Source organism: Zosterops lateralis, assembly GCF_965231275.1.
Source record: "Zosterops lateralis genome assembly, chromosome: 22".
NCBI classification, from domain to species: Eukaryota; Metazoa; Chordata; class Aves; order Passeriformes; family Zosteropidae; genus Zosterops; species Zosterops lateralis.
Genome location: NC_139782.1, coordinates 7,915,666 through 7,933,943, shown reverse-complemented (window position 1 = coordinate 7,933,943; position 18,278 = coordinate 7,915,666). Strand labels below are relative to the sequence as shown.

At 48.7% G+C, this 18,278-nt stretch overlaps 1 protein-coding gene across 6 annotated transcripts in view; it reads left to right on the top strand.

The window, feature by feature from the left end:
- CASZ1 (castor zinc finger 1) overlaps positions 1 to 18,278 on the top strand; it is a gene marked incomplete at its 3' end in the record, with an annotated part of 102,125 nt that overhangs the window by 53,219 nt on the left and 30,628 nt on the right. For all 6 annotated transcript variants that reach the window (XM_083876829.1, XM_083876826.1, XM_083876827.1 and 3 more), the window contains 3 exons: positions 3,437 to 4,006; positions 10,336 to 11,176; positions 13,915 to 13,983. In XM_083876829.1, coding sequence (XP_083732955.1) covers positions 3,437 to 4,006; positions 10,336 to 11,176; positions 13,915 to 13,983 — 1,480 coding nt within the window. The remainder of the gene's footprint in view (positions 1 to 3,436; positions 4,007 to 10,335; positions 11,177 to 13,914; positions 13,984 to 18,278) is intronic.

Genomic DNA, 18,278 nt, shown 5'->3' with positions numbered 1-18,278 from the left:
TGGAGAGGGGGAAAGAGGAGTAAACTCCCTGTGGCATTGTTTTCAGAGGAAGTGCTCAGTGTAAATAGAGCTTGTGGGAAGAGTTTGTCCCGGGCAGAGATGAAAAGTCCGTGTGACAGGCTCAGGTTATAAATGGCTTCCTTAGATTGATGTGAAATCAAAACATTTCTATTTAGACGAAGAAAATGAAGGGGGATGTTTACTTAGCCTGGAATCTTTAAACAGTGATTTGGGGTGGGGAGCTCGGCCTGGGGGGAGGGTGCCTTTGCCTGGCTGGGGGATCTGGCAGTCCTGACCTTGGGCAGATACAGAGATGCCTCATCCAGCAGCTCAGCTTCTCTCCCTCTGCCCAAGAGAATGAAACACAGGTGCTCTGGTCTCCTCCAGCCTAAGGGTCATGTTCAGCATTTCTCTGTAAGAAGGATTTCCCTTCTGCTCACGGACTTGACAGCCTGAAAGAGAGGAACAGGAATGTTGATAGAGGTAGTGGTAATGTCCCTCCCATTCCATGACAAGGAAGTAAGGGAATGGAAAGATAAAATAATGTGTCCAGACTTGGGGAGAGGTGGTTGCAAGGTTGGCAGGAAAAGCTGGAAGTTCTGATTTCCACCTGTATTGGGATAGGTGGGGTGTAGATGTGCAAGAGCCCTGGTATTTCAGAGCAAATCCTGGTCCTGGAAGGTCTCTGGGAAGGTTAGTTTTATAGATCAGGGAAATGGTATGTTTTCAGAACTTGCTTTATTTTTAGCTTAAACTTTAGGAAAAGATTCTCAAAATGTTAAAGAGAAAAAAATCCCAAACGCAAGAAGGGAAGGGAAGGATGCCAAGGGGCAGGGCAGGAGCTGGGGAGGTAGAGGGGCAAAGCCAGGGTGTGTGAGATGGAAGGAGGCAGAGCAGGAATGGAAGACAAGTTGCAGGCTCCCTGGAATTGCTGCATACACAGCAAGTGCAGCCTCAGGAACGTCTGTTCCTCTTTTCCTTTGAATAAATATTTATATATTCATTTGCCAGCTGGTGCACACACTTGGCTGCTCACCTCCAGACCAGAATAATGGGATCTGCCCTCCTGGCAGAAAGGGGTAGGGCAGCGAGGGTTTGGGCTGCCGAATGTCTGCCTCCCAGTTATCTCCAGCTGCGAGCGGTGCTGATCTCACCAGTAAAGTAGGGCTGGCTATCGTGGGAACATGGACAGGGAATCACCGGGCAGTGTTTGGGAGAGAGGCTGGTGATTCTGTGCTGACCCAGTGCCCTGGCCCCGGGCAGGCACCGCATGGAGGCTCCGTCCCAGCCACCTGCAGCCAGCAGGGCTCTCCTGGCCCTTGGCCTGAGCCCACAGGCATGAGCTGTAGGTGTCCTGGCCAGGCTCCACTTGGAGCTCACAGCAGCCTCCTGAGATTCCCTCGGTGGTACCAGCTGGGCATAGGATCGGCCTTCAGTTTGTGCCCTAAATAGTGGGAATGCAATTGGAAGGGAAGGTGGGTGCCGGCAAATAGAGACTTGCAGCTTTATAGGCATCTGCCTGTGCCCATCTGTATGTGCGAGGGCTGCAGGCTTGTGTTGGGGAATGTGTGAAAAAGGAATGCGTGGGGGAAGGCACAGGAATGTATTTTGGGGAGATGGGACTTCTTAACCTGTACATGTAGGACTGTGTTTACGGAGTGTGCCAGCGCATACACACAGCTCTTTGAACAGCTGTAATTTCTGGATGGGGAGGTACGTGTTTGGGAGCATCGTGTGCTTTCCCTTGGTGAAAGCATGATTGCACGTAGGTGTTAGTGCCGGGGGGTGCGTTTGGAAAGTGGAGGAGTACATTTTGCCTCCCTTTGTGTGGGGGGCTGATATATTTGTCGGGGGGTTATTTTTCTTGCAGTCCTTGACAGGGAAGCGTGTCTGAAGCTGTCAGGAGTTTACGCTAAGCAGCCACTCTCTGGCTGTTGGACAGCAGGTCTAAAGTTTCAGTCTGTTTGTATTGGGCTGTCATGTTATGGGATTAGGGGCTGTCACGGTGGCTTCTGGGTGCATTGTAGGGGGTCTGATTAATCTCACTGTGCTTCTGTGGAGCAGCACCTCTGTGCTGGTGACAGGGAGGTGTGGGCTGAGCTGCCACAAGGGACTCCTGTGTGGTAGAGGAACCCGTTCTCATCATTTGAGGTCTGGAGACATGTTTTGTTCGCTCTACATGTGACCGGCCCCTCTTTCAGCGCAATGTAAAATCCAAGAGCCCATTTTGGAGGGACCTCTACCTCCAGCAATATGCCCACAGTAACTCTTGTGGCATGTGTGACCAGCAAGTGTTTTATTGAGTGCTCTTCCTGAGCCCTGGAATGCAGGGCAGGGTCTGCCTTGGCTCTGCTCTGGGGAAGAGCCAGGCTGTGTGCCCATTGCAGCCTTCCATCCTTTAACCCTGCTTAGTCTGGGCATCTCTCAGAAGTAAAGAGAGAAATGAGACAATGCAGCTGCTTTAGAATAATTATTTTGCTTTTATTTGGGATTGAACCTTGTTAATTGTTGGTGCAATAATTATGCAAGTGACTGATAGAGACCATTTAGTTCAAGATTCTCCATGACCTTGAAGTTAAGACCTTACCTTCTTCCTCTCTCCCCCCACCTTCTCTCACCCCTCCTTTACTAGCTGTCACATATGAATAAACTACATTAAAATAACAAACTCACACTAATTAGCTGATTGTGCTGGGAAGTATGAGAGCAGAATTTCCTGTGTGCGACAGCAAGCAGGCAAAGGGGCCTGATCAGCCAGTACCAGCCCACAGCAGTTTTCTCCATACTACTGTGACACACCAGTCTAGTTCTGGTGCTCCAGCACACACACTTTGCCAGGGCTCCTGTCCTCCGTACTGGTTCTTTAAGGTGCATACTGGTTCTCTTCTCTGAGACTGTGCACAAACTCTTCTAGGTGAATTCCTCACTGTCCAGAGGGTTAGGCTTGGGAATCTGTTGTCCTTCCTAGAGATGCTTGGGTGCAGTTGCTGGCTGGTGTGGTTTTGGCACCTACTACACTGGGATAGAGCTGGGGACCTAAAGCAGGTGGTGCTGCAGTCTGAAGGAGAGGGCAATCTGGGCTTTTAACAAACTCGTATCCTGCTCAGCCAGGAGCAAAGGTTGGTGCCGCGCTCACTTGCCTGAGATGTTTGGGGCTTTTCAAGCCCAGATCTGTCCCAAGACAAATAGGTGCCTCTTTCTTGATGCCCAGTGCCATATTTTGGTTCCATCAGGTTCAGAGGATGCTTCTCACCAAGCTCTTCTGGCTGGGCTTCCACTCAGAGTTTAGGAAGATCATGATAGCTCCACTTTTCCAAGGATGGGACTGGCCATGCCTGAAAGCCCATTGGGTTGGTGCCGTCCTTTTGCTGTTTGGGTTCAAGTTGTCTGCTCCCACTAATGCCCTTCCTTGCTTCTTTCTCCTCTCTCTTCCCAGCTGAAAGAACTATATGCACTGACGCAGCCTCAGGAAAACCCGCGATGGCTGCCAAGCGCAAAGGCGGCCTGAAGCTAAATGCCATCTGTGCCAAGCTGAGCCGCCAGGTTGTCTTCGACCACGGGGGAGCTGACCAGGCACGTGCAGACAAGGGGCCACAGCAGGAGAGCAGCAACAAGGACCTGCCCCAGCCTGGGACCAAAGAGCTGGGGACAGAGTTTTCAGATGGACTCAGCCGCGTGCAGAAGATCGAGGAGGACAAAAGGAGGGAGGTGATCGAGAAGTGGGTGAACGGGGAGTACAATGAGGAGCCCTTGCTGGGGAGAGCAGAGGGCAAGGAATGTAAGGGCACCGAGAGCGCAGAGGTGCCCCCCGAAGGGGTTTACATGGTGCAGCCCAAGGGCTGCAGCGATGAGGAAGATAACGGGGATGAGGCAGACGCTCTGAGGGGCTCGCAGGACGGCAACTTCTTGGATGACAGGGATTCAGATGGGCCAGCGAAGGACGATGCCTACCGGTCCTCCAGTGGCGAACCAGGCTGCAAGCTGCTGGGGGCAGGAACCACCTCAGGTAAGCCCTCTGTCCTCTCCATTTCCTGACACAGGGCAGCTGCAGAGTTACATTTTCTGTGTCCATGCCAGGTCCTGCAGCATCTGGCGGCCAAGGGGAAGAGTGAGAGCCCTGATCCCCTTGCAGAGGCCTGTCATTGGGGTCATACAGACTTTGCTTCTGGCTTAGCCTTCCCTTCCTTGGGTGGTGTGAGGGTGGATGTGGCTGGATAGCTCTTTCCAGACACAAATCACTCCAGACTCCTCCACACCACTCAGATGGCCATAGCTGTGGTGGGTGCTGGTTCCCTACTCTTGTATTCCCACAAAAACAAAGAGAAGCAGAGATTTGTCTTGTGACAAATCCCAGGTGGATTCTGCAGGGTGTCCACACACAGTCTGGCTGGGTTATCTAACCACACTCACGGCCACACATGGCACCTTGATTGGTAGTTACTGACCATGGAAGCCCCAGGATGAGCTGGGAGAGGGCCAGGAACTGTGTCAGAGCTGCCTCTTCCATGGCTCCTCCTGAGGCCCCTACAGAGCCACCTAACACTGAACGTCACAATCCCTTCTTGCTGCCTCGTGGTCCCTCGGCCCGGGTGGAGGGGCTGAGGTGACACTCGTGTCAGGATATTGCCTCCCCTCATGAGAGGTCCAGTCCTCGAGCTTTGCCCACCTCAGGATCGAGCTGGTGGAAATGCCACTTCCAAACCTCAGTTTCCCTCCTATCTCATGTATTTCCCTTTTCAGATTGCTTTTGCTTTATTTTTGTGGTTCATTCAAAAGCTGAGTTCAACAAGAGATGCTGGGGAAAGCCTCAGATGACTTTCTTGCTCCCTTTCTGATAGCCAGGTGTCCCCCAGATTGATTCGAGGGGGTGTATGAGTGCTAAGCCTTGATAAAAGCTTTGGGTGAATTGAATTCTCTCCATTAGGGCAGAGCAGCTCCCTCCCCATTTGTCTCTCAGCCGGGCTGAATCTGTAATTGAAAGATCTTCCCCTAATCTGCTCCACCTGCACGCACCCCTCCCCTGATCTCAGCACTTTGTGAATCCATCAAACTTTCCTCCTTTTGTGTGCGCGCATGTTTTCCTCCTCCTGTTAATAATGCAGCTGAAACTCATCTCCGTCTGTCCGTTCCCCTTCTGGAGAGGCACATTCTCTAGTCTTCACGAGTTCAGTGGCAGCGCACATAATTATGCATATAAGATATAAACAGAGCTGTTTAATTATCCTTCGCCACATCAGTGACAGAGTAATTAACAAACATTGCAAGATCAATGAGGGAAAGTGTGACCTTCAGTTTCCTTTGATAGGAAAGCCCTTGTCGTTCCCAGACACAAGGTGATTGTGCCTGGACTCTGGTTTAGTTTGTTTTAATTCACACCACTCCACCCCACCCCACCATTTGCAGATTTTATTTGCTATGAAAACTAAAAGGAGGGGAACTTAAATGTAAAAAAAATGTTACCAAACTAGGGAAAATGAAAAAAGGTTTCTCACTCGGGGAAGAGATTTGAATAAAATACCTTTGCAGGGCTGTATCGTCAAAGGATTGTGCAAAAATGGGTAACTGTTCAGGAAGGGGGGGGCTGGAGGTTCATTTATGTCTCTAAGGCAGGTAATGGCACATGAGGGGTCCAGTTTACATACAGAACCACGTGGGATTTGACTTGCAAACAGACGTGCTGCTGCGTCTTGAGCCTCTGCTTCAAGAACCTTGTTATAAATGTCATTTGCAACATTTCCCTGAAAGCACAAGAAACATTCCTTGCTTTGGAAAGGACAAAGTTATTTTCCTTTATTTTTTTCAGTCAGTGTCCAGGAAATGAATTTTCAGTTGTTCATCACCAAGTCCTCAAGACCTGATGTTACTGGGTGTGAGCTAAATTTATTCCAATGAGATTTGGAACTTCCTCTGTCAAATAGGAGGGATTTTTTTGTAGGGGTTGGGGGTTGCAGGAGTCAGATAAAAGGAGAAAAATACAACTCTGCCCTCCCAGTCAAAGTGGCTTTGGTGGAGTCATCACAGAAACCTTGGTTTGAGGATTCTGAGCACCAGTTGCTCCCTATGAGAGCAGAGGATACAGAGCTGACAGTGCTGAGCAGTGTTTAAAACTGAGCCTATATTTGCATCAGGTGGAAACTTGTGTGAAAACCAGGAGCCACACAGAAAACCAAATCCTACATCTAACAGGCTTTCTCGTTCAGTGGGAAAAGTGATCCCAATTATATGGGGATGAGAATGGTTCCTGCATCCCAGGTCCTGATGTGTACACACATTTTCTGCTTTCTGGGGATTCCCCATGTCTTCCACCAGTACTTCCCGTGGTCTGTTGCCAAACTTGGCCACCTTTGTGTCCTTCCAGGCTGACATGAAGGCTTGTTGTGCATCAGGCAGGAGTCCACAGAGACTCAATGCTATTCAAGCCTCGTGCTTTGAAACAAGATGGAGTTTCTTTTCAAGCCTCCCCAATAAAAAACAGGACTAAGGGTCGGTGCTCAGTCTTGCCCTGTGTGCCCCCTCCCTGATCCACCTGGGAAGCACATTCAGGAGTCACAAAACTGCTGTCTGTCAGGAGATGGGCGTCAGAAGCTGATCTGGACGTGCAGATATGTTTCTTCATTCATTCAGGCACTCTCTCTTGCCCACTGCCCGGCCCGTGCTTCTCCGTGCACATTTATATATAGCAATGAGATTTCTCAGTGCAGTCTCTGACACAGATCCCTTTCCACAGTCGCTCACTGACGCACACATACCCCGGCAGATTTTCCTACACATGTTCTTCACTTTGTCTGTTACATAGTGGGCTAAAGCAGTCAGTAGGAGCTTTCCCCTGTAACTTTCGGATCTGCCTTTCTTTTCTTAGCTTCTTGGCTAAGTCTCTTGGAATATTCATTGGCCTTGTTTTCAAACCAGGAGAGTTTTCTCTTTCTAATTTCCTGGGGAGACTCCACTTGGGAGAGCATACATGCCAAGTGCCAGTTTCTTGCTCATCATCCTGTATCCCCCAAGTCTACATATTTTCCCTCTCAAGCGGAATAAAGGACAGAGCCCTGGCTGGGATGTCCCATCCCCCAGTATCCAGACCTTGCACTCCATTTGGGCTGTTTTGCTTTTCCTTCCATATATAGTGTGCTGCTGCAGGCTATTTTTAGCGCCTTTTTTGCTAGCTTCGGATCCTTTGTGATATGATAGCTGCTCTGAGACACACAGATCTCTGCTCTTTGGCAATGCCCACAAATGGAGAGCAGCGGCAAGGGGAGAGGGAGCCCTTTATTATCACACAGGAAAGGAGAGGAAAATGCGGTGCAGGGAAGGGGGAGGAAAGCACAGGCATAATGCTTCCTGTGGCTTCCAGGATTCCTCACAGGGAGTGTTTCCCAGCTGTTGTCCTGCTTCATTTTTGTCTGTTTGTGGATATGAGGAGGGTTTTCTCTCAAATAGGTAATAAGAATTACCACTTCACCGTTGTCTGGAAGTGTATATGAAGTGAGGTGGTTGAGCCTAATACAATCCTTCTGGTGAGCCAGCTCTCCTCTGTAAGCTGCCTCCACTGGAGGAGCCTCCATGTTAGGCACCTCAGCAATTAAATGCAGGTTGTCTTAACTTCAGGGCATGTGTTGGGCTTGTTGGGCTCCTGCTGGATGAGTAGAGCTCCACTTCCCAGCAGTGAGCAGTGGGAACTGGCCAGAGCTTCATCTCAAATGTGGGTGACGAAAGACTGAGCAACACCAGCAAAGCTGTTGATAGGAGAGGGTGTTGTGATCACCTGGAACCAAGGATTAAATCCATGACAGTGAAAGCTGAAACTCAGACTTCACAAAGCTGAAAAGAAGTTCTGAACCACTCCCCATCCTTTTCTATAAGCTTGGATTTTGCATCTAACTGTTTACACCAGTTGAGGTGTAGCCACATGGTACCAAAGATGGGCCACATTGGCTTTCAGGGCAGTGGCTAAAGCTAGCAAAAATCACATTTAATAGTGTAATTTCATGTCACATTCTCAGTGTGGTATTCTTTTTTCCCCTTTCCCCCCTTCATTCTCTTCCATTGGGTCATAGAGTTACACTGAAATGGAAGTGGGGAAGAGAAAAAAAAAATAAAGGTGAAGAGGAGAACTGCTTTAAATCAGAATGAATTTTTTTTAATATGCTGTGTATGAAAGATAAAGTTGTCCTCTAGGCAAGTCCTGTTACTGGACCCAGTGAGGAATGGTTCTGCATTTAACATCCTGTAAGATTAATACCAACCCATGAGGCTGTGCTGTGCCCTGACACTGCAGGGGCATTGCTGCCCATTCTGTGACTAAAGGTGTTTATTCTGGGGTCAGGCATCCCAAATCCCATGCAGAATGCTGGGCTTAAGTGCCCGGAACTGGAAGGTCCTTTTGGGCTAAAGCAGATCCCAGCAGATGTGGCTTTGTCCTTCGCCTTGCAGGCTCCAGGCGTGTTCTTCACATCCAGAACCTTCCCCCAGAACCACGTACACAGGGAGCCAGCACAGCAGCACTTCTGCTGCAGTTAAACAGCTATTCCGGGCAATCCTGGAGCAGGAATGTGACCTTCATGGTCTTGCCCATTTAGTGCCCGTCACAGGCAGTCTTTTCGTCCATAGAGTCCTGTGAAAACTGATTTGTGGGAGCTGATGGCTATTGAACTTGGGCTGAGCTCATTGACAGGCTCTCGTGTGGGCGGAAATGCTCTCGAGTACGTGCCTGCCTGTGCAAGTGGCATCCCTGGCTGTCAGATTCTTCACATCTTAGGGATCTTTTGGACCTACTGGCCTCTTCTGTGGCAGCCTCTTGGAGCCTTCTTTTTCCACTGTCTTTCAAGGCAGTGTTGCTTTGTTTTGCTTTGTCTTGAGTGGGACCCCATGCCCAGAACTTCTCTTCTGTTGCCAGTCTAGCTCCTTGTGCTGGCTGCCTGGGAAGGAGTGTGCCTGCCCATTAGAGCCCGAGCAAGTGTTGAGTAAAGATGATGAGGGAGGTTTGAAGGACTCCTGCACACAGTAAATCTTTACTCTGCAGGAGAAAGCAAGAGGGAGAGGAGGAGGAGCACTGTGTCAGACTGAAGCCCAAATGAGGCCAAGCCAGCACATCAGAGCAGTCTTTATTTCTTCCTTTACACTGATATTGGGTGACCTCCAGATGTGTGTTGTTCCCATCCTGGTGGCCCGTGAAACTGCCTGAGGGAGTAGTGGAGGGAAGAAGGGAGTGAGAGACCCAAGGAAGGACAGCTTTTGCTCATTTTTCCTTCCTGTAATCAGGCTCTGTTAGACTAACCCCTTCCTGCCCCTTCCCCAGCCCATGCTCCAGAGCACTGGCTTTCTCCCCCTCCCTGGAGCCCACATCAGGACAACAGCTTTCTCTCCTCAGCCTAAATCCTGATGAGAGAAGGCTCTTCCTTACCTATTCTGCACCTGTGTGGACTTTCCCCTTTCCTGGTGCTACTGGAAGCTGTTCCTGGCAGCTTGAGAGGTTTCCATAGCATTCACTGGACTGTGGCCTTTTCCATGTGGCAAGTAGTAGCTGTCGAGTTATAGAGATTGAGAAGGAAGAGAACAAGCTGAGTGAACCCTTACAAAATTGACAGGGAAGGGAAGGACTGCCACAGTGCTGGGGAGCTGTCCTGTCTTTGTCTTGCCTTCTCATCTCCACTCCTTCCTGCACTACTCATTGCCAAGTTTCTCATGCATGCATCCTTTCCTGCTCTTCCCCAGCCTTGATTCATCTCCATCTCTGCTGCTTTCTTCCTCTCTGCACCGTTCTATTCTGCCCTCCTCCTGCTCCACCCTATACATTGCCTTGCCCATCTCCCTTATCCATTTCACACCATGCTGACCTGCCTGCTCTCAGCCCTGCTTGCTCTCCACCAGCTCACAAGGCATTTTCACATGGGTTTTCCCCCTTACACATGCTGCCATCTATCCTCTGTGCACCTCCTTCCATACACAAATATACACAAGGACAGATCTGTACAAACCTCGGCATATTGGCATTGGTCTCACTTCCAGTAAAATTACTTTTTCTTCATATTAGGCCAAGGCAAGAGTGCAGAGACATTTATGAAACTTTGTTTAATGTACTGAAAAGCCATCGGCTAGAACATTTAGGAAATTGATTTTCCTGGCATTGATGAACTCTTTTTATTTTACCCCAGTATTAATTACTTTTTTTTTTAAACAAATTAATTTAAGAGTCATAAAACCTAACAAGTGAGCCAAACGTCAGTAGATCATGTTCCCCTCTCCCCTTCCTCCACCCCTCCCCTGCTACTAGCGCTGGTATGGGAGGAGAAGAAAAATCAGAGCCTTGTGCGAGTCTCCCCTCTGGTTTCCCTGCAGGGGAAGCTTCATCACTGCGGGATTACGCCGCCACCACCATGAACGAGTTCCTGGGCATGTTCGGCTACGACGACCAGAACATGCGGGACGAGCTGGCCCGCAAGATCAGCTTCGACAAGCTGAACGCTGCTACCTCAGAGGCCACTGCCACTGCTGCCTCCCTCCCCGGCGAAGATGCCATGAGCAAACGAGCCCGCTTCTCCAAGTACGAGGAGTACATCCGCAAGCTGAAGGCTGGAGAGCAGCTCTCGTGGCCCATGCACTTGGCCAAATCTGAGGAGTTGGGCTCCAAGCTGGGCAAAGAGCCGTCCTCAGTGCTGGCACAGCCCATGCGGGTGCCAGGTCCAGACACCTCCATGCTGACGGAGACCAAAGCCACCATCCTGCCACTGCCCTCTCCCAGCAGTTCCCAGATGCAGGGCCTGATGTCCCGGGCCTCCAAATATGACTTCTTCATTCAAAAGCTGAAGACGGGTGAGAGCATCAGGCCTCAAAACGGCAACACTTACAAGAAGGCCTCCAAGTATGACCTAGAAAACGTCAAGTACTTGCACCTTTTCAAGCCTGGGGAAGGAAGCCCAGATATGGGAGGAGCCATCGCCTTCAAGACAGGCAAGGTAGGCCGGCCTTCCAAGTACGACGTGAGGAACATTCAGAAGCTTGCTCCAGTGAAAGCTCCAGTCCCCAGCCTGGCCCCCGCTTCCCTCGCCAGTACCCCCAGCAGCACTCCCGTGGCCGGGCCAGAGCAGTCCATCTCATTGCCATTCAACACTCCTGAATACCTGAAATCAACTTTCTCCAAGACAGACTCCATCACAACTGGAACAGTCTCTACAGTAAAGTAAGTGTACTCCCACTCTTCTTATCTAATTACTAGTGGGGAATCATACCATAAGTCTGTGTGTGGTTCAGTGGGCAATTCCAGGTTCTTGGCTGTTAAATACTGCACTGTTCATGGGATGGTTCTTTCTGCTCTCTGTCAAGGTGTCTGCTCCTCTTTTACACCTTCCATTTCTATTTTTCTGGTTTGCACTAAGGCTGTGACCTGCCATCAGCAGTCATAGCCATGAATCTGGAGTCCAATAGCTCCTGAGTTCAAATGTTAAAATGAAAGAGGAGAGAACATGGTGCTCTCAGCACTCTTAATGTCAAGGTTGGAACTACTTTATTTGCTTCTCCCTCTGGTTTCCCAGACATCTGGATGTGTCTGTAGGAGAACCTGATTCTTGTTTCCATTAACTCAAAGGCATGACTCTGCTGACTTTACTGGGGTGTTTTTGTTTGTCCCAGAACTCAGAAGACATTTTGGTGCCTAATTCCCTTCAATTTCCATAGGAGTTGGGCATATACCTATTTTTGTGGGGCCAGGCCTGTGTCTTCTCAATTTGCTTACACAAATAGAGGTGATTCAATTACCCCTCAGACTGGGCAAACTCATTAGCCCAATTACCACTAATAACCTCCTGCACATACGTTGCCAGCAGTCTCTGCAGTGGTGCCATTCACTGAATGGAGGTATCTGAAGGCCTTGCCAAAACTTGGATTATTTTAATGTGACTTCCAGAGGTGGGAGCTGTAGAAGAGATATATATATGTGTGTCAGGCTACAGCAGGGAGGAAGGGAGGGACCTCTCTTCTTTCTTGTCATGGTTTGGGTATATTTGTTTCTCAATGTGAACCTGGGGCTGTTGTGAGCTGTGAATCCCATGGGGTCATTTGTAGTAAGTCCAGGGCCTTCTGTCCTGCCCTCTGTGCCATCACATACACCCTACTGCTTGTTCTTCTGATGAGGAAAAAGGCTATTTTCTCTTTGGTATGCGGATGTAGGAAACCTTGGGGTTACTTGAATGTTCTTTGCAGCCCCAGCAAAGTCTGCATCGCCCACTTTCCCTGTTTCCCCATGTGGAAGGCAGAGCCATGTAATGATAGCTGTCTTCCATGTGAAACTTGTTTATCAACTGCCTGCAGACAGGAGAGCTCCATGGTAAAGGTGTATTGGGAAGGACAAAGGATTATTAACATCTCCTCAGGGTGCTCAGGGTCTGCTCAGGATGAACCTGTACAGATGACAGGCAGGGACTCCTATTACTTAAAAACACTGTTGTAAATATTCCTGTAGACTCAATGTCCTGTTATGATGGGTGACTTGGTCTGAGACTCTGTGCCTGGAGTGTCTGGAGAACACTCAGCTGCCTGGGGTTCAGTCGCCATCCTGGAGCTGTGCCTGAAGGCACAGGCAAGATTACCAAGCCTCTTATCTGCTGTGGTGCTGCACTGGGATCCCAGTTTGTTTTCCTTTCTCTTGCTCATTTCCTGCCTCTTGCCAGGTGTGGGTTTGCCAGCACCATGGTGATCCTTCCTCTGGCTACACGACTTCCTCAACCAGGGCATCATGATGGGGCTGCAGCTGGAGTGGAGGTGACCAGGGCCTTCAGCCTGGCACTTCCCATGTCCTGATCACACACTGCAGTACAGAATGGGCTCTGGTCCCTTCTCCTTCAGGCTACTCACTAGATACAGCCTTCCATGATAAAAGACAGCAGCCTGTTATTTGTGTTGGTGAAGAAAGTGCTGACTGCGGTACCTGGACCATGGTTTCCCATTCCCAGTCCCCACTGGCTTCAGTAACCTGGCAGGAAATACCCTTTACTCTCACTCATCTGTACATAACCCTTGCCATGGGTTTAAACTCTCTTAGATCCAATGCCATTAACCTGCCCTGAACTCGTCTGCCTTCAAGTGAACTCTGTGCAGAAGTGTCCTTGTTTAAACCAGGGTGCAGAGCTGCAAGGAGGAGGAGGGGAGGTTGGGCAAAGGACAAAGAAGATGGTGTCCAGCCTGTCTGGAGATGCACTGAGGTGGCCTGGCCCTATATCTTGGGCAGCTAAAGTCTGGTCCTGCATTTTATTTTCCCTCTTCCTGAAATCACTTGGGGTGTCGTTTTTGTCTGCTTCCTAATGATATAAAATAATCCAGGTTTATGTGACAGTTGGGGTGGTTTTCTCATTGATTAAAATTCATAATCTGCCTGTTAGAGTTTTGGGGTATCTGTGAAACAAAGAGGCATTTGAAGCCCCATCCAGGGGCTGGAGCCACTGTTCAGTGCTGGTCATGGAGCACCAGGGCTGCTGCCACAGGGAAATTGGCAATAGCTCTCAATGTGGCTGGCAGTGAGACTGTTGCTGAGCCAGGGGCAAAACTTCTGTGCCCACAAGGGCAGCACTGCCAGGTGCCTCAGAGAGGTGTTTGTTTGCATGTGGCCATCACTTTTTCGTATAGGCATTTTTTCTGTAAAAACAGGTTTTTGTGGTTGCTCTTCTCAGTTTCTCCAACGTACTGCTGAGTCCTGCAAAGAGGGAACATGCAGGAAGGGTGGTAGGCAGCCTGTGTGTTTCCATAGGAAAAGAAGGCACAGGATTTGAAGGGCAAAGAGGAGGAAATTTAAACTTATGGGTGTCTTTGCTGGTACCCTTCCCTGGGCCCTCTCTCCTGATCTGTCAGCAATGTGTGAGAGAAACAAGGAGTTTCAACTGCGCCCTGTTCCTGCTAACCAGCTCTGCCCTGTGTGTCTCTCACTAGGAATGGATTACCCACTGACAAACCAGCCGTCAACGAAGACGTAAATATTTACCAGAAGTATATTGCCAGGTAGGCAAAAGTTTTGGCTTTGCTGGGGAGAGGGCTGGGAGTAAGAAGGTGGAGTGGTGGTGGGAGAGATGAGATCTTGTCTGGATCAAGTGTTTCATTGGCACTTCCATTTCCCTTGGCATCTGTGCTTGCTCTGTCCCCCTGCCTGGGAGAGCAGTAGCTGTGAGAGGTATACAGTCATGCCAAGAGCATGCTTAGCTCCCTGGAGCTGTTAAACTTTGTGACAAATAGTGGAAAACTCCTTCACTGAAGAAGCCCAGGATTTAAATGGGAGTTCTGCCTCTTGGCTGTTGTTCTTTCTGTCCACTGCCTTTTTCCCCTACCGTGTCCAGTGTCTGCAGGAGGCAAGCAGAGAACATCTGAGCTCTGAGAATCTAGGCTGGGGAGATTAACAAGTGACTTGAGTTTAGGGAGCTCTTGGCATCAACATGGGATGTTTATCTTAGAAAATATTTGCAGCTCATTTGTCTGAGAAACCCTCACTGAATCAGGTGCAGAGCAGGGCACCTTATCACAGCTGTGGGCATGCTTAGGTCAGGACAGTGATGCTGAGAGGAAGCCCAGGGCTGTAGTGGTGAGACCGAGTGAGTAATGCCACAAGAGCCAGAGGAACAGACGAGATGATTGCATAACACCTGCCTGGTTTAGAGCTCATGGTGTAAAGGGTCCATCAGGCTTTGCCCCCAGCCAGTTGAATCCTCCATCAGTGATGTGAGAAAGGTCTCACCAAAAGCCCCTTGTATGCAGACAGACATGAGGCAGAGAAGCAAGCAAACACTTCTCTCCAGAGAAAGAACTGGAGGGTTTGCTCCCACCAGCACTTGGGCACTTATTAATGAAAGGGGAAGGAAGTGTGTACTGTGCTTTCCCACCTTACCAGAGCCCACGGAGAGTCTCCATGTGGAGACAGTCAGCTGCTAGGAAAGTGAAGGGAACATTTTGGTAGGGAAAAAAGAGTGGGAACAGCACTCTCCTAGCTCGAGAGTGTAACAAGAAGTGACTTAATTTCCTCCCTCTTGCCCAAATCCCAGATGTAGGAGAAGGGGGCAGAAGACCCCATGGGACAGTCGTGCCACCACAGGCAGCTCCTCAAGCAGCAATGCCCCAAGTGCATGTGGGAATTCACTGCCCAGGGGAATAGGACAGTAGTAGAGTATATAGAATATCGGAAGGAAAGCAGGGTTTTAAATCATTCTTTGCGTGGGGCAGAAGAGGCAACATCCTTTTATTTCTGAGATTGCAGGGATTGCAGTGGAAGAGGAGGTGGCACCTTTCTGTCCCCCATTCTCCTCTCAAGTAGAGAACTGTAAACACTTCAGCCACATCCACTGCTTGTGGAGCTCTGCAAGCCCCTTCCCCAGGGTCAGGCAGGTAGCTGAGAGAGGATTGTGAGCTACCTCAGGGACACCACATCCTGCTTAAAAGGCTCCGCAAGCCACCCGTTGGCAGCACAGCCACTTCCCTTCAATTTACACACATTTAAAAAAACAGTTTAAAGCCGTAAAATCAAGGGGTGGGGGGAGAAGAGACACAACACTCTTATGTCTGTACTGCATAATTAGCTTAATGAGTTTGCCAAAGCCACTGCCAAAAGCTGCCCAGGGATAATCCATTCTCTCACACAACAAAACAAAACCTCTTACTTAGCTAGTTTGGGTTGGGTTGTTTTTCCCCCTCCTCCTCCCTGTATATTTATAATTAAAAAAAAAAAAAAGACCACAGAAAAAATTATTATTATTATTATTAGTGCCTCAGCAGATGGTGCTTCTGGCAGCACTTGCTTAAATATTTATTTCTGTGTGGGTTTCCTCCCCCCTTGTAATTGGGGTGGGTTTTTTTTTTCTTCTTTCACATCATCGTTACAGAGTAATGAGTCTGTAAACACTCTCTAAGCATGCTGACTTCTTTATTTATTATTTTTATTATTATTTATCAACTCTTGCCAGATCAAGACTTTCTGGCCAAAAAAAAAAATAAAGCAAACCGATTAATGCAAAGGAAGAGGGAGTGGGTTGTTCTTGTGCAATTGAATCTATGTGTCTGTATTGACAACTTAGGAGTTTGGATTTGTATATCAGTGTGAGGAGCTGGCCTGTGAGTTTTCTTGTTTCTCAGATGTGTGTGTTTGTGTCTGTTTGTGTGCATGGAAATTGTGGGTACGTCCATGTAAATTCGGGGGGTGTTGATGTACTGTAGAGTCTGTGCATGTAAATGTGCACGTGTGTGTGTGTGTAAGTGTGTGGTGTGTAAGCTTTCCTGTTATGAAAAGCCTAAACAGATGCTGTGCTTTAAAAATTAATAGCTCTGAACTGTTTCAAGTGTCAGAAGAAACACAGGATAATATAACCCTTTAGGAGCCCAGCCTTGCACACTGAAGGAGCAGAATTTCCCCTTTGTGCTGGGTTTGCCACTTCCCTCCTTTCCCCAGCACTCAGCTTGGTGGAACACTTGTCTCTCCCTTCCTGTGCTGTAGACACCACACACACCTTTCCGTGGCACATGGAAAGGAGGGTAGGAGTTGGAAGTGCTGGAATGCTTGTTTAGCTGTTGTTTTTAAAACTGAGCCTGTCTGTTATTCCTGCTAGGATGCTTCAAATAACTCATCTCCCAGAGTCAAATCTCATTGGTGTCCAGCCTTTCTTTTACTCCAGCTGGTATCTCTGGTCATTTTGCATCCTCATTTTTGATAATAATTTGAACTGCTTTGTATTTGTCAGCAAGGTCTGTATCATCCTCCTCTCTCTGCCTGGCCTGCAGCGCGCAGTTCTCCAGCCCTGCACAGCCCTTTGCTCTTTTTTCCCCATCACATCAGTGGAATAGAGAGGAAGCTTCCCACAGGGCACTTTCTTTCCTTGAAAAGCTGCTGATGGTGCTGCTGACATAAAGTCCTGGACTAGCAGAACCAGTTGGTTGTGTGTGCTGTGGAGCCACATGTCCCTGGTCAGTGCCACGGTGGCTCTGGCGGCTGCCCTGGACAAGCCGAGCAGTTGAGCAGGAATCTCTTCCTCTGCTCTCAGTTCCACACCTTTGTTTGTGCAGCCAGCCCTGCTGTTTGCCTTGTGGTTTGTTTCTTCTCTGCTGCTGAGGTTTGTTCCAGTTTCTCAATCACCTGTTCTGACGTGATCCTGATTTCCTGCAGTATTTCTTCTCCTTCCCCAGGGAAAGGCATGTCTGCTCCTGGCATCTGTCCCTGTCTCCCTTTGTGAATGCTGAGGCAAAGAAGTCATTTAATTTTTTAGCAATATCTATCTTTTCTGTCAATTAAGTCCCCTTTCCATCTCCTAGAGGCCCTGCTGTCTCCACAGTTGACCTCCTCTTCCTTACTGTGCTTCAGAAATGGCTTATTTAGTATTGCTTTTCACCCAGACTCTTTCTATGCTCGTGTTACCTCCCCTTACGATGATCCACAATCTTCCCTGCTCCTGCCCCATTCCTCAATTGCCCCAGGACACCCTCACTCCTCTCATTTTCCTTTTTTATCTGCTGCCCTTCCTAATTTCTTTCCCATGCCCTTTATCATATGCACTCCTGCTGTGTTTAGCACTTAAGTGACGTGAGGAACCTTTGAGGAACCTTTGAGCAGATGGTACTTTATCTTTGAATGTTTCCCCTCTGAGTCCCCTTCTCTCCACTGCTTTTCCCTTTCAAGCTCTTCTAGGGTCCTCTAGAATATACACGAGGGAGTTGATTGCACTGATTACCCCATTACTGGATCATCCCCTCGTGCCAATCCTTGGTGTGTCTCTCAGTCAATAAATTCTGTGTACTGACTGTCTGTATGTAGATATAACACAGCATTTCTGTCTTTCTGGTCTTTTTTGTATGTCAGGAGTTTTCAGCTTTGCTGCATGCAGCTTCTCTGATAATCCTACTAGATGGGCGTATAGTTAAAATTTAAAATCCATATTTGTCCAACATTTATGTGTCTCCTTGTGTCATGGGAGGTTTCTGGACCTTGCTGGTGTGGTATCTAAACTCTATTCTGGAATTGTGTGGTGTTTACTTCTAGGAATGCTCCTTCCTTATGCCTCCCCAAGTAAACAACTTAGATAATGGAGATGAATTTCAAGGGGAAAGACAGATTAGGGATGTACAGGACCCGAGTGATCCGGCTCAAGAAGTGCCTTTAAATAGTGACAAATAAGCAAGGGAAGGTGCAAGGGTCACCATCCTTGGAGGGGATAAAGGAGGTGGGGTTTAATGCCATAAACATGTGAGATGAAAGCAGGAACAGGACTCAGTTTATTTGTACCTTGCTTACAGGCACTGCTGCCAGGACAGTGGTTTATTCTCTC